The following is a 17,672-nucleotide window of genomic DNA, read 5'->3' as shown; positions in this document are numbered from 1 at the left end:
AAAAACAAAGTAACATAAAGAAGAAATCAATTCATCATCTGACACATTTACGCAAGCCCTTCAGAAAAAAACAAAAAAAACAAAAAAAAAAACATAATAATAAAGGCTTAGTTAATTCTTTAACTCAAGCAATCACATCCTTCAATGACAGCTGAAATAGCTAGGGATCTTGCACCATCATTTCAACTAAGGAAAACTATGAATCTTAATTTTCTTTTATAATTGTATGCAATTAGAATTCTGAAACATGTTTTCAAAATATTTATAAATCAAGCAGTAGTCAATATACCTAACCATGATGAAAATGCGACACACTGCACCGTCTGTAGATGAATTGATATTTCATTTGCAATATTCTATTGGAAAAGTAGAATGAGTCGTGGCCAATTTTTCACCGCAAGAACATTTCCATCTGCAAAACAAACTGATCATGGAAAGGCCGTAGGTGAACAATTTTCAGAAGACATCCACTCTTAAAGTCTTAAGATAAGATTTTGAACACATTCATATAACCCCAAATAATGACGAGAAGACAAGCAATAAAACATAAAAATAAATATTTCAGTAGGATAATAGCAAGGTATAATACTCTATGCTGCAACATCTTTATTCCGTTTTACAACCCACATGAAGCACCAAACAAGTGAATTTTGAATCTTTTTTGTATGGAATCTATGGATGAATAAATTTGAAATTAATTAAATCAACAATTCAAACACAAAAAATGTTAATGATGCAAAGTTCACCACTCAAACCAGTGTGGCAACCATTTATGTCATTATATTGTTGATGCTTTGGAGTCAAATAAATATGATAAGCCTTTTTGTACCATTCAAGACAATGATTATATTCTCATCCACAACCGGTCGTGCAAGGTTGCAGTTTTTGACATTTGCACCACCGTTAAGGAAGGTGGATATGGATACCCTTTTTTCGGTATCGACATATTCACGGACAATGCGCTTGATGATGTTGTGATCTTCTTTCACAATTGTGAGGTTCCCCATGTTCTCCAGACAAAGTATGATCTTATTGATGTCTCTAATGATGAATTCATGTTATTGTTGAATGATATCGGTAACATTCAAGACAACCTGAACCTTTTAAAGGAACCGAATCTGCTTACACAAATTATTAAAGGGTTTGCAAAAGGTAATAACCCTGTTGCGACGGTGATATCTTCAATGGGTGAGGATAGGGTCTCTGCTTTCAAGGACATGTGAAACTGAATTTCGTGAGGTGTGGATGAGGCAAATGTTATAATTTGTCTTTCTTTTTATTCCTCATTTGCTGGATTTTTTATTGATATTCTAGATTTCGTTTTGCTATGGTAATCTACTGAGATAAAACTTTTTTTTTTTTAGGTAAACTCTACTGAGATAAAACTAGAATCATATTTACTGGAAAAAAAATATCATGAGTCTCTACCAAAACTCTCTATTCAACAAAACACCAACTAGCAAAGATCGTATTCCAAAAGAAAACAAAGAGAGAAAAAAAACTAGCAAAGACCGCTCTATTGATGACTCTATTTGCTTTGATATAATGGTAACGTAACATAAAGATAATGTGATATATATGAACAAGATTACAACGTAGCATAATAACCATACACATGACTTTCTTACTATATTATCGTTGTATGACAAATCGAGCAACACTTAACTTCACCATGCCATTAAAGTAATGAAAATTTTACAAAGTAAGGAACTCCACGTCAACCTTGAGCATACAAAGCAGTTGAGTGCATACACTGAACGAAGCCCTACAAGCTCTACAACATACGTGCAGAGTCCAAAGGCGAAACAAAATTAACCAACTTACATAAGAAAAATTAAAAGCTAAATAAAATAAAAAAACAGCCCTGACCAGGTCCAAGCCGAGAAAATATAAGACACTAGAGCCACACCATGACCATCAATGCCCCTCTTCGCCAGATATGTTAAAATTTGTTTAGTCCTTGTGATTTGAAGTTGACATATGTTTAGTCCTTTTAGTTTCATTTTAATTTGAATGGTCTTTAAAGTCATGATTTTTCTTCCAAATGGTCCCTCCATCAATTTTCTCCATTAAAATACTAACGTGGTTGTTAAAGACATTATAATTTTTAACAGCCACGTTAGCAATCTAACCGAGAAAGTTAACGGAATGACTATTTAGAAAGAAAATCATGACTTTAAGGACCATTTAGATTAAAATGAAATTATAAGGACTAAACATATGTTAACTTCAAACCACAAGAACTACACAGTATTTAACCCTTGTTCTATGCCAAATCACCACTGCCCACCCACTGCCATCATGCTCGCACCATTACATGCCACCACGACCTCACCATGTCCAAACCAGAGCGAACAAGATCAGTCTCCATATTAATACATATCTTTGGGCCGGATCCAATCGTCCTAATCTGGCACATCCACCATAACCACACTAGAACAGAAACACTTAGATCAGACTAAGCCCAACCACTAATTCGAATCCATCCACGCCATGATGGCAATATCAACACGCTCGACAAGATCAACGGTCTTTCCCAATCCTCACTAATTCACACCACCGCCCCAATCTTTTCAATCAAGATGGTCAATCGAGGGCGACCTCATTTCAACCCCACAAATGAACAACAAAGCCCGTATGATGACGACGAAAGGGCTTGCCACATGCCATGGAGAAGAAACATCTCCTCACTTAGGCGCGTGCAAGCTCGTCATCCAAAAGATTTTAATTTTATTTTGTCCAAAGTTTCCCCAGAATTTTGCAACATGTGGTTTTGATTAAGTGAAGTAATCAACCATTTAATTATATTGCTCACTACAAAAAATTAAGTTCAAATTTAAAACATAACTTGAAGTAACCCTAAACTCTCTCGATAGCGCAGCCAACGAGCAACAAACTCAACTTTTGCTTTTCATCATGTCGCGGCCAACAACAGTGTTGGCTCTACCTCATTGTTGTTGTGCCTTGTTGTTGAACGAGTGATTTTTCCTAGCCTTTATTATTGAAGATTTGGAGTTCGATGGTGAAGGTGGTTCGTTTCTTGTTCTTTGTTTCTCTTTTCGGCGACATGATTTTCTTGAACATAAGTGCAAAGAGTGGCTACGTCTGAGAATGGCGGCATCATGGGAGGCCGTTTCATTGGGTGTGCTATTAGATTTACAACTGAAATATTAGGCATCAGTGACAACTTCTATTGGTGGAAGTCGGTGTATTGTTTCTCCCTCGCACGTCGTGGCGGCGAAAAATTGTCCCTGTGGCAGCGAAAATGCTCATATATATGACCTTGTGCTGATTAGTGAGGTTAGGTTCTACTTGGGTTAGCCCTTTTGGTTTCAATCACTACTCTCTTATGCCATTTTCTTTATTTCTTTTAGCTAGTATTTTTCTTGGTATTCAGTGGTGCACTTTGCTATGGCTACTTTGGGGTGAAGTTAATTTTCTTGGGAGTGAGTGGTAAATTTTAGCCCGTGTCATTTTCTTTTTATCGAGCTCGAGTCGGGTTGAAACTTGAATCTTTTTTTTTTCCCATGTACAAGCTCGGCTCAGCTTCAATATTTATTCTTAAGCCCGAGCTAGGCTCGGCTCGGCTCGATTTATTGGATGAGTTTGAGCTTTATTGGCTTGGCTTGGCTCTTTCAATCTTAAAAATAAAGTTTATGACTATCTCGTCTTAATTACTTTCTTTTTGTGACGATCGTTAGTGTTTTTTTTAGGGTGTGTCTATTGCCACCCCACAAATCAGTTTGCTCACCCCACATTCTCTTCACACCTCACTCATATAATTTTAATTGTAAATCTATTTTGTTCACCCATTAACCATTACGTAAAAAACCTTTTTCTTAATTATAATTTGTTTACCATACATTCTCTTCATATTTGTTCATCATATATTCTCTTCATGTATTTTGTCAAATTCAAATTTGCTCAAGATAAGTAAAACCACCAAGTGAATAAAAATTCACATGAAAGTATAAATCCAAGTTAAAGAACAAGAAAAAACTCTAAAATTTAACAACTCAATAGTATCAGTCGATATCAAGATGCACAATGTTTGTAAATGTATCTCTAGTAGCAACGCCTTCCATACTTGTAAGTTTCTTAAACTAATCTATTCGTTGTTCATAAATACAGTACAATAGTTGTCCATGAAAATTTATATACAAAGTCGACATAAGAAATAATGAGTAAAGAGATAGACGAATCATCAACAAAGAAAAAAAAAAATGCATACAGTTTACCTCATCTTCAGGTTAAACACCATTGTCTTCAGACTCACGACCAAACATGATAAATCTGGGTCAGAGTTATGAAATTTGTGTTCATCCAAAACAAAAGATAAAAAAGAAAAAGAAAAAGAAAAAGAAAAAAAATTGTAATTTATAACAACTTATTGCCCGCTGCTGTAATTTTACATCAATGTACTTTGATATTTCAATAAATAAATGGTTTGTGGGTGATAATAGACGCACCCTTTTTTTATCACATATTATAATTTCGTGAGTTGATCTCACATATTATAATTTCGTGAGTCGATCTCACACCACTTTTTCTTTTTTCTTTTTTGAGATTAAAGGGGAAGGTGCGACTGTCCTTAAGCCTCGATTAATAAAACTGTTGAATAAAAGATGGGGACGTTGACTAAACCCAGATTACAAAGACCTGAAATAATATCACGTATTCGATTCTTTATTGTATTATGTTTTAATTAAATTCTCATACTCTCTCAATTGAAAAGGAATATAATAAAATGATTAAAGATTTTGAAAAATAATATTTTACTTATGCTAAAAACTTTTATGAGTCAAATTTTCACAATCGAGCCAAGCTTTGAACAAACTCAAGCTACTCATAAAAAAAACGAGCTACTCACGAGCCAAACGAGCCGAATATATCTTAATTCAAGCTTGGCTCGTTTTTTTTATCTTACGAGCACGAGTCGAACACGAGCAATTCGAGCCTACTTACAGCCCTATATAATATTTGCCGATCCAATCTTAATATCTAGCAGAACAAACACACCCATTATGTATAAGATTTAGGCCAAAAATTAGAGATGCTCTAAGACTTTGTTAGAGCATCTCCAACAGCTTCCCCATTTTCTTGAACTTCTCAATTTTGAGGAATATATAGCTCTTTTTAGGTCCAACAGCTTCCCCATCCCATTCCTCAAAATGGGGATGAAGAAAAAAAAGAAGCCTTCATTCCCCAAATTTGCAGCAAAGCCTTCATTCCCCAAAATTAAATTATTCACGTACTCCAACGAATTTAAAACAGCAATAAAATATTTGATTGTGTAGTTTATTGTTACAATAAAATATATAATGTTTTTTTGTTATAATTCATGATGATATATTATATTTTATTGTTGTATTAAATGCTAAAATCTCAAAAATGGAGAAGCTGCTGGATTTTGATCATAATTTTTTTGGAGAATTTAGCTTTTGCTTTTCCATTTTAGAAAAATTTTAAAGAAGCTGTTGGAGATGCTCTTACAATCGCCATCCTAAATCAATATTTGAGCTCTATATAATTTAATAAGTAAAAGCGCTAAATTTTGCACAATTTTACCCTTGTTACGTTTTGGTAATAATAATAATGAAAAATAAAAAATATTTTTATTTTTCCCCGAAACTCACAAGTCACAAGTAGAACTCATAGAAATTCTCTGTGCCCCTTTTGGAAATATAACCTCTCGAAAAACTGAAAATTGAGAAAGGAAACAGAGGACCCAGAAATCTCAGTGGAACAATGAAGGACCCGCTGGTGAGGACGAAGGTGTTAGTTCGCCACTTGCCTCCCTCTCTTTCTCAGTCTGATTTCTTCCAGCAAATCGACCACCTCTTCGGTGACCGCCACAACTGGTTCTGCTTCCGTCCCGGAAAGAACAGGTCCAAAAAACAAACCCCTCTTCGCATCTCTTTCTTCGTTGCAAAATTAACTGTAAAACTTGGCTGATTTTCCCTTTTGAATGTTTGTGATGGGTCTTTAGAATTAGTTAGAAATATGGGATTTTAGTTGGGGCTGTTGTGTTGGGTTTTTTTTAGGTGATTATTATGCTTATGAAAGCAAAATTTGGATTATCAATTTTATTATGTTTTTCTTAAGACTGGTTTCATTAGTGTTTTAGATGAGTTTTGATTGTTCTTATGGGATGTCACTTTGTTGGTGCCATCTGTGGGTTGATGAAATTCTGCAGTAATTACTGGTTTTTGTAACTGAAGAAGGGTTGATATTAAACTTTGGTTTTGACGTCGGTTAATAAGCTTCAATTTTGAATTTGGTTCCTTTCTTTCTAGATTGCTAAAAGATGTTGAAAACAGTTATTGAATGATTGACCCATTTGGATGGTGGGTTGTTAGATGGTGGAAGTCCTGATGAATGGAAGTTATGTTTTGAAACTGAAAGTTCTGTTCTTTCATTTTTTGTGTTTATGCATGAAATCTAAGGAGTTTAATAGAGCTTTCTATTGTTGCAGCCATAAGCATCAGAGGTATTCTCGAGCCTACATAGAGTTTAAGCGGCCTGAAGATGTTTTTGAGTTTGCGGAATTCTTTGATGGTCATGTGTTTGTTAATGAGAAAGGTAATGTAATGGAATGTATTAGATTTTACTATGTTATACACATATAAAGCTTTCATAGGTTTAGGTTATGGCCTAAATGAATCTGACTCGATGCATTGTATATCTATCTTTTATAATAAGCTACAGTGCTATTGATTTATACGATAGTTTCTGTGCACTGGATTCAAAAAGCAATTGCTACGGAGAGACTGAATGTAGGCTTTATTTGATCCTTGCAATAGTAAATGAATATGTGTATCGCGATGTTAGAATTTCATTCTTATTCTGTTTCTATATTTTTGGAGTAGTTATTATAGCTTGACACTGTGATTTTTTATTTTTTTTCCTTTTAGGGACTCAATTCAAGTCTATAGTTGAATATGCACCTTCACAGCGTGTTCCCAAGCCAAGTAACAAAAAGGATGGTCGTGAAGGGACCATATATAAAGGTACTGTGTTTGGCTTCCTTGTATAAAGATTTTTCGTTCTTTTCATATGAAGAGAAAAGAAGAACAGAAAGAGGGGAGATCTAAAATGGAGATGTGAGAGAAGAAATTAAGAGCAAATATTATCAAAATTCGAGCTGACTTTTTTTGCACAAGTTTTCATTTGAAAATAATTATACGGTTTCTTTCTCCCTCGCATTTCTATGTGTCTTCTCTTTATCATATCTCTCTGTCTCACCAAATGCTTTCAGTTCATGACTCATGAATTGTTACATGGTATTTTTTTTTTTTTTTTTTTTTGGGGAGAGAAACAGCTTTTTATTGATACAAAAAGCAAAGAACGAGGAGGCAGACAAGGAGTCCGCTTATTAAAAATAACAGGGCAGCTAGGACTAAAGGCTTAGCAGCTCATCTTTTAGAACTAGAACGAAACATATAGATTAAACTACAACTACTTCCCAGTTGAGAATAATGGAAGAAAGACTATAATCCTTAAATTCCTTAGAAGTATAAGCCCATAAGGATGCCCAGAACTTGACTCTCTCCCACAGGTCTTCCTTCTCCATCCCACTATAGGGTTCAAATATTCTTCTATATCTTTCCACCCAAACTACCGCTAGCACCCCACAACCCCAAAGAATTCTGGCTTTTTTCCCTTTGCCAAAAGCTGAAAGATTTTCTTTAAACAAATCATTCCTCTCTGATGGAGTTGTCCAAACCAGTTTTGCCTCCCTAAATAACTTCTTCCATAATTTGTTACATGGATTGATCTTTTGTTTTAATTTCTATTTGTTTATTTGTTATATGTATATATGTGTATATTACTGACATAGCTCTTAAGCTAACATGATCTAACTGACAAATGTAGATCCCGATTATTTGGAGTTCCTCAAACTTATAGCAAAGCCTGCTGAGCATCTTCCTAGTGCAGAAATACAGTTGGAGAGAAAGGAAGCTGAACAAGCTGGTAAGTTATATGTCTGCTGATTCTATGTACTTGTGTCTGTGTCATGATAATAAATGGTATTTCATTCGAGATATCCCCACTGCTTTTCCTGCTACCTTTTGTTACCAGACTCCACCTCAGATTCATCATATAGATTTAGGATGTCAGACCTTTGCTGCTTTTTTCTTAGTATTAAAAGAAAATTGAGGCAGAACTTCCATTTTTTCATTTTCTTATGAGCATTTAGGCCGTTAGACTAGCAGGATGAGCTGTAATAGTATTCTAGTCTATCCACAAAGTTGGCATCCCCCTCCCTCGATTGTGAGGAAATATATCTTGGTGAAATAACACTCAGTTACCCTATATACCCCACTTTGACACCATTCCATTGTCTCTTTTTAGGTGCCGCAAAAGAAGCTCCTATTGTTACACCCCTCATGGAATACATTCGTCAAAAACGAGCTGTCGGAAGTGGAACCCAGGTGATGTCACTGAAAGTTATTTATTTAATTATGTGTGTGTTCTCTGTGTGTGTGTGTGTGTGTGTGTGGAAATCAATTAATCGTGCTTGTTAACATACTAATTTTGCTAAATGACTAAAAAATTAGGTCTTATAAATTCTGATACTTTGGTGACGTTATAGACTATTTGGTTCTCAAATTTCGCAATAATTCTTGCACATATGCATGTCTTTTGATATGCGGTAGTGGCTACTTAGTATTGATGTTTGGCTTTCAATTTGTAGTGCTGCACAATCATCTTTGAAAACATGGATGTTAAAATTAAGATAGAACTTTAGAGTACACATGGTAGTCTAGAACTATATTTGGGATACTGCTGTCTTTGTATTATCACTTTAGGGATATTCCCTTTGGCTCAGTTGATCTTATTAGAGGAGTTTTGAGTTGAGTCAACTTGACATTGGTACACTTTGGTACCTTAGATGGACTTATGTATCTTTTTACCTCATTTTCTTTAATAGCTATGCTCCTTTTCCGTTATAATTAGTCCAAAACTAAAGACAACTTTGGAGTAGATACCGTACTATGGGCAGTTAACTTCCCATTGTAATTGTAAATACTCTGGAATGTTGGGGTTTAGTTTTTTTGGGTGCATCATGGGTTTTGCAATAACTGGGTGCTGTAAATCAATCATTCAATAAAATTATATCATATCATGCATGCATTATATTTTCTCTTTTGTTACTCGTACGAAATTTTTAGTACTTCAAAATGACGATATAGCATGTTTGTTTTCATTAGCTTCAGTAAACATAACTTTGTAGTTTATATCTCGGGATTCCTCAGGAGTTATTGAATATTTTGTTTGATAATAGATTTCATCAGTTGTTCGGAAGGTGAGAAGAAGAACTGGGGCCGCATCTTTTAGCAAACGTGGTTCAACCTCTACAAAACGGGTCTCTGAGAAGAAAAAGGCATGTGCATCTGTTGTATGTAGATTTTATAATAATTGTTGAAATTGTTTACGCAGCAATGTGAGATTGAATTTCATGAAAGTTCATTATGTTAGAAATATATCTCAATGAAAATAATATACTTTTTTTCTTGGTATCATCATTTTCGTGCAGCCTAGAATTGACTCAAGCAATTTTGTATCAATATTAAGAGAGGAGAATCTGTATGTTTTACTGGATGTTTGTAGCTTATAACTAATTTCTTTTGTATGGATTCAGCTTTATTTGCAAAATATTCTTTTGACTTTTGTTTCTGTTACCAGTGTTCATATGTCTTACAATGCTGCATGTACCATCATGATGTGACATGGAATAGTGGAGAAATACTAAATTCTACTTACCTTTTGATTGACAGTACATATTAAAAGACACGGCTAAATATACAAGTCGAAAGGATAGGTCAACTTTCAATGTGTTGCCCAGGCGAGAGGATCAATTGGCTAGTTCAAGTGGAAAAGATACGATGGGAAATGAAATTGGTACGTAGTGTTATTTGTTTTTTTTTTCCTTGGGCAATGACTGTTTATTGTGTGTTTTCGCATAGAGGATCTTTTGGCTCTAATTTTCTTAGACCTGATAACTGGCTTAACTGGTTCAATTTTAATTTTTACTCTAACAATACAGGTATCGATTTGGGAAGTGGTGTTATTTATTAGATTTAGATCAAAACTTGATCTTAATTAACCAGTTCATTCAAACATCATAATATATCTATGGTTTTCAAGCATGTGATAAGTGTAAGGGTTGGAACCTTTATGTTGAGTTTGTTGGATTCTGAATTGAATGTGAGTTCAGTAGCAAGTTTTATAATAACTGTTGGATATGGATGCTACAATAGTATATTGCTCTGAACACAGTCAATTGAGCCTACTCACTGCCTAGTTTTGGATTATGGCCACATGTGCTAGAATTCTCACCCAAACTTCAAAAAGACTTGTGTCTCATACAGTCATACCTTTCTGTTCAAGAAGTTTTCTGGATGATGTCATTTGGTTATTGCTGATTGTATGTTCAAAAGGCTTAGATATTAAACTAGTTCTGATATCTCTGCAAATTGGAATCGGTGCAAAATGAACTAATAGGTGACATACCATGTAGATCATTGTGTACCATTAAGTATATACGTATGACATTGCTTGCATAAACACCAAAACAATGTGTATTTGTGTTATTTTTTGTTCTGTTGAATTCTGTATGTTCTCTTATTTAAAATGTCCATCAATGAAGGTTCTGTTTCGGGAATCCCTGTGATTGCAGACTCTGGAAGGACAAAAATCCTTCTTAAGCGGGAAACACCTCCTGTGAGTGTTTTCTTTAGTTGATTTTACTATTAATAATTTAGTACTGCAGTGTGATCTACTATTTTGGACTTGCTTGTTTACATCTTAAATTTTATATAGGCTCCTGAGGGTATATCACAACATCAGGCATCCATAGGAAGTTCCCCAGTTTCAGCTTCTCCAAAGCAGAACCAAAGGCGTGATGCTAGTGGTAGATTTCTCAGAAGCATACTTTCACACAATGAGGTACGCCAAAGGGAAGCTTCAGCAGAAGTTCAGTCTCAGCAGAAAATCCTGGGTCCAAACTCGGACATTAAGCGTGTGCCACGACCCTCCAATGCACGGTTAGGATTGAATAATGAAACTAATTCTATGAGCTCTGAAGGGGATAGAAGGAGGGTTATGGTTGATAAATTTACGAAGAAGGACATGCATGGTACAACTAACATTAGTGAGAAGCAAGACAGACATACAAGAAACAAGGATAGACCAGATCGTGGTGTTTGGACTCCTCTTCGTCGTGCTGAGAGTTCCCATAATAGTGATGAGCATTTGTCATCCTCGGCTTCACAACGACCTCAACTGCTATCTGATTCAGTTGAAGGTAAAGGCTGCTGCTATGCGTAAGATATGGATGTTCAAGTGTTAGCGAGTGTATGATAGATCTAATTAGGACTATACTTTTTGTGTCAAAGCACCCTTCCCAGTCAAATCTCACTGTCTGTTTGATTTTCTAGTTCCCCATGGAGAAGTGAAAGCTGACACATCTTATGGAAGTAGGACGGGAGAAGTTCCCACAGGTGGGCGTAGTCTTACTCATGTTGACAATGTTTAGTTTTATATTCTAAGCGTGACATCAGTCTTCTGAACCTATGGTCATGTCATTATGATTTTTTAAATGTACTTTAGTTACTGTCACGTCTGTTAAACAGATTTTATAATTTGGCTAGGATCCAATCGACATTTCGGTCGCCGTGGAACTGCCTCTAGCATGAAAGATGATGGCTCTCTAAATACAAGTGAGGGGAAGTCATCAAAAAGAGGTGCTGCTGCTGCTGTTCATGGTGCCCCTGAGGTATACATCAGTTACATGCACGTTTTCACAATTTATTCACCTTGGTTTGATGTTAAGAATCTTTCATTGTATGCTTGCAGAAACAGGTTTGGGTTCAGAAGTCTTCTGGTTCATAGAATACTCAACTCTGGTAAGTCCTTATCTTTTCTTTCTTGGTTATGCACAAACTTTTGTGCAGTTACCGAATATCTGAACATTACAAAGATGCAAACTATCATGACTGATTGCTACCATTTTTCTAGTAATCAAACACAGGCCATGCCTACCTGATCATGGTGTAGTTTAAAATCATCATGGTGCTGGTGAAATCAGATCATATCATTCAATTGTTCGTATAATCAAGGCAATCATCTCTAGAATCATGTTTTGAGGCCTCCATTGAAGACACGGTGGAAAAGGAGGTATACCTAAAAGGAGAGCTTTGATTGCGCCAAAATAGGGTAAGCTCCAATTTCGTTTTGAAAAAAATCTAATCCGTTGGTTGCAATTTCATACTTCTTTTTTGTTGATTTTATTATCTTGTATTAATTTGGAACATAAATGCATGTAGATATTTTCTTAGGTGTGAGATTTTACTCGTGCCGGAACCACAAGTGTGAAGTTATGAGGTCCTAGAGACAAGATGACAAATTATGAGAGATGGTTGACTTTTGATTTTCGTTTTAGAACTTTATTGTACTGCCATATGTATAGGTCAAGTAGTGAAGTGTTCGGTGGGAAAAAGATACTTGATCTACTCGCTTCAGGATGCATAGCGGGGTGGACTTCTAGCGTACAAGAACTTGTGGTGAACAGTACCGTATGTTTAAGGTGTTAATAATTATACCTTGCAAGTTTTTGTGTGGTATGAGGCTAAGAAAGTATAGTAATTGATTTGGTAGTGTTATGATTTGCTTATGGTTAATTGGTGAGCCTTTGGTATAAAGCACCATGGAATTGCTAATATATGCGCTCAAAAGAAACATGAATTGTACTTGGATATTTGCTAATGGTATAAATCACATGTAATTTCTTATGGAGTTATGGGTACCCTTGCTTATATTTGCTAAAGTATTGTCTCTCAATACGATTGTGCTTGATGGCGTCCCAGTCATGGGAGCTGCTATATAACATTATATGTAGCAGTTTACACGGTCAAGTCGGCCTTCTGCAGTAGCCATTGTGGAGAATTTTCACTTGTTATATATAAATTGCTAAAACGTGTAGGGTAATTTTAGCACCATTCAGAAATTGGAGCTGTACGCTACTAATGAAAAATGCATTCCATATTTCACAGGAGTTACATATATCTATGTTTTATTATAACTCTTCCTTGTAGTCCTTGCCTACATACAGCTGCTTACCCAAAATTACCAAATAAACTACTCTTCCTTGTAGTCATACAACTTCCTTGTAGTCCTTCCTTCCTTCCTTGTAGTCCTTTCTGAAAGCACCAGCTTCTGAATGTCAACACAGCTAGCTCTACAAAAGTTGATCGGACAGTGAAGGAAGCCTCCTCATAAAGTTCAGGGCCGGCGACGGCGTTCTGTCGCGAAAGATCGGATGGCGCAGGTAGTAAAACCCGAACGCCATTGCCACCATCTTGGACGGAACCAAGTACAACACCATTGCTACTACAAAGCACAGTCCAACAAAAATCCCCGTCGCACGTGGATCACGCCACGTCACCAACGCCTGCACGCGCTCTCCTTGCGTGGCAAAATCCCCCAATACCGTCTGGACACGTGCCCCAAGCGTCCGTAGCTTATCGTACCTGGCCCTCACCACCTCATACGATCTGCTGCTTGGCACCATATCGATCTCCTCGTCAAGTTCATCACGGTCAACTGTATCTGCCAGTGAGAGCTTTGGATCAAAGTGTTGAAGTGGGACCCGAGAACGGAACCTGTAGTTCCACGCGCCGATTGCGAAGACGTAAAATAGCAAAGTTGGGATTATCAAATCAGGAAACCACACAAACAGCACCAACAATGCGTGCACCAATATAGTCGCCATCGGCTTCTTCCACGAACGAGTGTCGTTTATCCACCCCACAATGTCCATTACTCCGGCCACGACATTGATGATCCGGAAATAGTTAGCACGAACTTTCCTCATGCTGAACCCTTGTGAGTCCGCATCCAACATGTAGAGAACCGTCTCACGGCCAAGTGGCGGTTCCGATCGTGACAGATGTGCTGCCACGATTTTTACCGCCGCTCGCCTCAACATCTCTTGTTGCCCCGCTCCTAGCGGCTTTATGTGGTGCATCAAAGGCAACAAAGGCTGCGAGTAGACGTGGACCAAATCCAAGATAGGACTCACACGAGCAAAGCGTATGGCAATCTCCACTTCCCCCATTTTCTTCAAACCCGCCGGAGACAAGACCAACAACGGATACGTATGCTTGTACACTCTACCCGTAGTCAGAGTCGATATACGTACACGTACCTTCCCAATTCGAAAGTCGAGACGCGTGGCGTCCCTCGGGCCGTCGGTTTCGAAGACTCCACTGCTATCAAACACACCGATACTCAACACTGTACAAGGATCAAAGACCTTGAAAGTATACTGCTCATTCCACCTGGGCTCCAAGCTATCGCATACGGTCCGTGTACGTACCCACTTAGAACCATACTTGGCAACACAATACGCATCCGTACAACCTTTACCGTTCACAGTCTTGACCGGTATCAAGTTCTTGCATCCAATAATACCAAGCTCCACAGTGCCAACCGGTGGCTTCCATAGCTGCCTGGCCGTGGGGCGGTAGTCGCTGCACACGTGCGCCGCCTCATCCATCACGTGATATCCTCCATCGAAGTAAAGCCGCACGTGCAATCTTCCGGTGTACATTCTCTTCTCGTCTTTTGGATCCTCCAAGCTGATCCATTTCGACGCCACTTTCCGGTCGTCGACACGGCGTTCGATGGCGGTGAGTGGTATCTTTGCGAACCCCAATGTGACCGTCCCTTTCGGTTGCCGGTTCTCCAATACGAACACCAAGTGATCGGTGAAGGGCTCGGCGGCCACGAATATCAAGTCCTGGTGCCAAGACGGCGTGCCGTTTCGGGTCAGGGAAGCCTCGGTCTTGAGAGACTGGAAGCCCAGCTGGGCTTTGACTTGGAACGTGGCTTCCTTTAACGACGTCGTTATGGGGACGACGTCTTGTGCTTCTACGACTGTTGCCCTTAGATACCAGAGCTTGGGGGACTGGTACACCTTCGCGCGTGCGTTAGGGTTTCCGGCGGTGTCGGTCTTCCACGCGTCGGGGAATGATTCGTCGGCTTGGGTACCCATCCACGTGGCGAGCATCAGATCCCCGTTGATGCGGGATCCGCCTCCTTCTAATCTGTACCACTGCGGGGCCAAGGGGCTGTCCGGTGGGTCCCTCAGCGGGATTTCCGCCACGTCGAAACAGACTCCGCCGAGGAAGTTGTGCCCGGAGGCCACGCCGGTTGGGTCGGGGATTGGCGGGTCCCAGACGGAGACTTCGAGGATGGAAGCGGAGTCCGGGGACTGGCGGCCAAAAGCGAAGGTCTGGTCCCACTCGAAGCAGTTGGTTTTTCTGGCGGGGGTTGACGTCACGTGGTAGTTGGAGGCGGAGATCTTGACGACGGGTCTGCCGTTGGCAGGGAGGTAGCGGGCCTTGACTACTCGGACGAAGAGGTAATGCATCTTCTCCACCAGATCAAACGACGTCGGACGATCGATTGACATACTCTCAGTTGGCTCCAGCTGTGTGTAGCTTGGGACTCCTGAGGGGCGGCGGGCCATTGGCTGTGGACCGTTGATTCCGCCGACGAACTTGATCTCCGGCACTGATTTCGATACGGAAGAAGCTGACATCATCTCAATATGATCATTTTGACCTAGCTGCTGCTTCTCGGCATAGATTTCTGGTGGCGGTGGCGGTGGTGGCGGTAACTGATCGGATTCTGCAGTTTCAGCTGCTGCAGTCTCCGGTGGTTGCGCGGCTGCCTCAGCCGGTGGTTCCTCAGCAGGTTTCTCGTTTTCTGACGGCGGCGGTAGCTCCGTTACCGGTGGCGCCGCTTCTTCTTTCTTCTCAGATTCCGGAGGTGGTGGTGCTGCTTCCTCAGCCGGTGGTGGAGCCGTAGTTTTAGCAGGCTTAGCTTCCTCTTGCGGCGCGGGCTCAGGAGCCTTGGGTTCCTCCGGCGGCGGAGGAGGAGGTGGTGGAGCCTCGTCGACGTAATAAATCTTCAAGCCAATGTCGCCCTGAATAAAGCTGAAGAGGCTCTTCTTCTGCAAGGGGAAGTATATAAGAGCCTCCTCGCCTTTCTTCACAAACTGAGACGACGTCAGCCGGAGTCGGCCGAGGAAGTTGTTCCGGGTGGTGGGGCCGTAGTTCTTGTCATGATAGACGTCGAGTTCCAGCACATCCCCGAAAACGTCAGAAGGTTTCCCGACGTTGAACTCGAGAAGCTCGTTCCATTTAGGGTTCAGGTCCTTTATAACAGTCTGCGTCCGTTTTCGCTGGCCGTAGTAGTCCACCTGGACGTATGGACTCACCGTGCCGTGGCCGTCCTTGGGCGGAAGGTCCCGTGCGTCGACCACCTCAACTATGAGCTTCCGAACAGTTGCCATTAATCAGTAGTAAGTTTTAACAGTGTTTACTATATCTCATTGTAAGATAGATCAAACCGAGGAAGAGGAAGAGTAATAATACGTAGATATGTAGTATGGAGAAAACTATATAATGAAGAAAGATGAAAGGAGTCACAGTGATTGATGATGATCGGGAAATGGGGAAGTAGTGGGATTCTAGCTGTAGGGTACGTAAGGGAAAACTGGAAAAGAGTAAAAGCGTGTGATGAGGGTTTGGGATCGAATAGGGAGATAAAGAAAACTAAAGGGCAGCCAAAGGTGGTGGGTGCTGTGCTAGCTTAACTTGATCCCCAAGCAGCTTTGAGGCCGTCCCATGCATTATCTTTGATTTATTCCATAGCTAGCTTGTTATATTATTTTGCTTCTTTAGCAAGAGCCTGAAGATTCCCTCAGATTAAGTAATTTGCATCTATGTAAATGGGTAAGCTTTTTTCAAAGACGACCAGCTTTTGTGTCACCACCGGCCTAACAGGCTAAGATTGCTTTTTCTGCTTTTGTGATAACTGGACTACTGGAGATTTGACAAAGATGACACACCCAAACCTCTTTCCCACACTTCTATGAATCCTGGGATCTGATCGATCACTTAGTGGTGAGTGGTGATCGACACACACTGGCCCTGGCATCTTTTGACTTGATTCGAAACCTATTGATTACTTAGAAGCCTTTTCTGAAGACGATGTTGCGCACTTGCGCCGGTGATATATTGTATCTCAAATGCAGTAAAATGTACTATATTTATGTTGTTACTGGTGTGTATATAGGTATGTTCATGAGTATTGTTACTGACTCTCACTGGTGGTATCGTTGTGCTAAATCATGTATTCTTCTTCTGTAAATAATGAGGATCTAATTAGCTAGTGTGGGTGAAAGTTTTTGATACGACTTAGCATGATTGACTGATTGAGCATTGGTGAGAAATATTGTTTGATTTGTTTCTGTAACATACATTTGTGTATGGTGAGCCTCAAAGTAGATTAGATGTCTTGGTTAGTACTCACTCGATCTCAATTTGTCTCCACTGGTGTTTCTTCAACAGCCTAGGCTTCTTTGATTTCAAATTCTGGTGGTGGCTGGTGCCATCACTTAAGGTGGGCGTGGTTTTCATCAGCAGCCTCGCTTTGGTCCAGCTGCCCTCGTCCAGGTACGTAATATATCTTTAACCCTATATATATATATATATCAGCCCCCTTCCATTGAGGGATCCCTATTTTTGGCCACTTTCTAGGGATAGGGCATTACACCACTTCCCAATTGAATTTTTACATCTCCACCGTTCATATCT

General features: G+C 39.3%; 2 protein-coding genes across 2 annotated transcripts; one reads left to right on the top strand and one right to left on the bottom strand.

Moving 5' to 3' along the window:
• Positions 1–5,730: 5,730 nt before the first annotated feature.
• Positions 5,731–12,832, top strand: LOC101296641. Its single transcript, XM_004294457.1, has 14 exons — positions 5,731–5,888; positions 6,476–6,582; positions 6,915–7,010; positions 7,876–7,974; positions 8,356–8,435; positions 9,290–9,388; positions 9,783–9,906; positions 10,655–10,728; positions 10,828–11,311; positions 11,445–11,507; positions 11,658–11,792; positions 11,869–11,912; positions 12,025–12,222; positions 12,333–12,832. Exons 1-13 carry the CDS (start codon positions 5,749–5,751, stop codon positions 12,025–12,027), a joined length of 1,548 nt encoding a protein of 515 aa, XP_004294505.1. The 5' UTR covers positions 5,731–5,748; the 3' UTR covers positions 12,028–12,222; positions 12,333–12,832.
• A 411-nt stretch (positions 12,833–13,243) lies between these two features.
• On the bottom strand, positions 13,244–16,366 carry LOC101292876. Its single transcript, XM_004294443.1, has one exon. The coding sequence runs from the start codon at positions 16,364–16,366 to the stop codon at positions 13,244–13,246; it is 3,123 nt and encodes a 1,040-aa protein (XP_004294491.1).
• Positions 16,367–17,672: the final 1,306 nt, after the last annotated feature.

Source organism: Fragaria vesca, linkage group LG3 (genome assembly GCF_000184155.1).
Source record: "Fragaria vesca subsp. vesca linkage group LG3, FraVesHawaii_1.0, whole genome shotgun sequence".
Lineage (NCBI taxonomy): Eukaryota > Viridiplantae > Streptophyta > Magnoliopsida > Rosales > Rosaceae > Fragaria > Fragaria vesca.
This window is presented reverse-complemented; position numbering and strand designations above follow the sequence as displayed.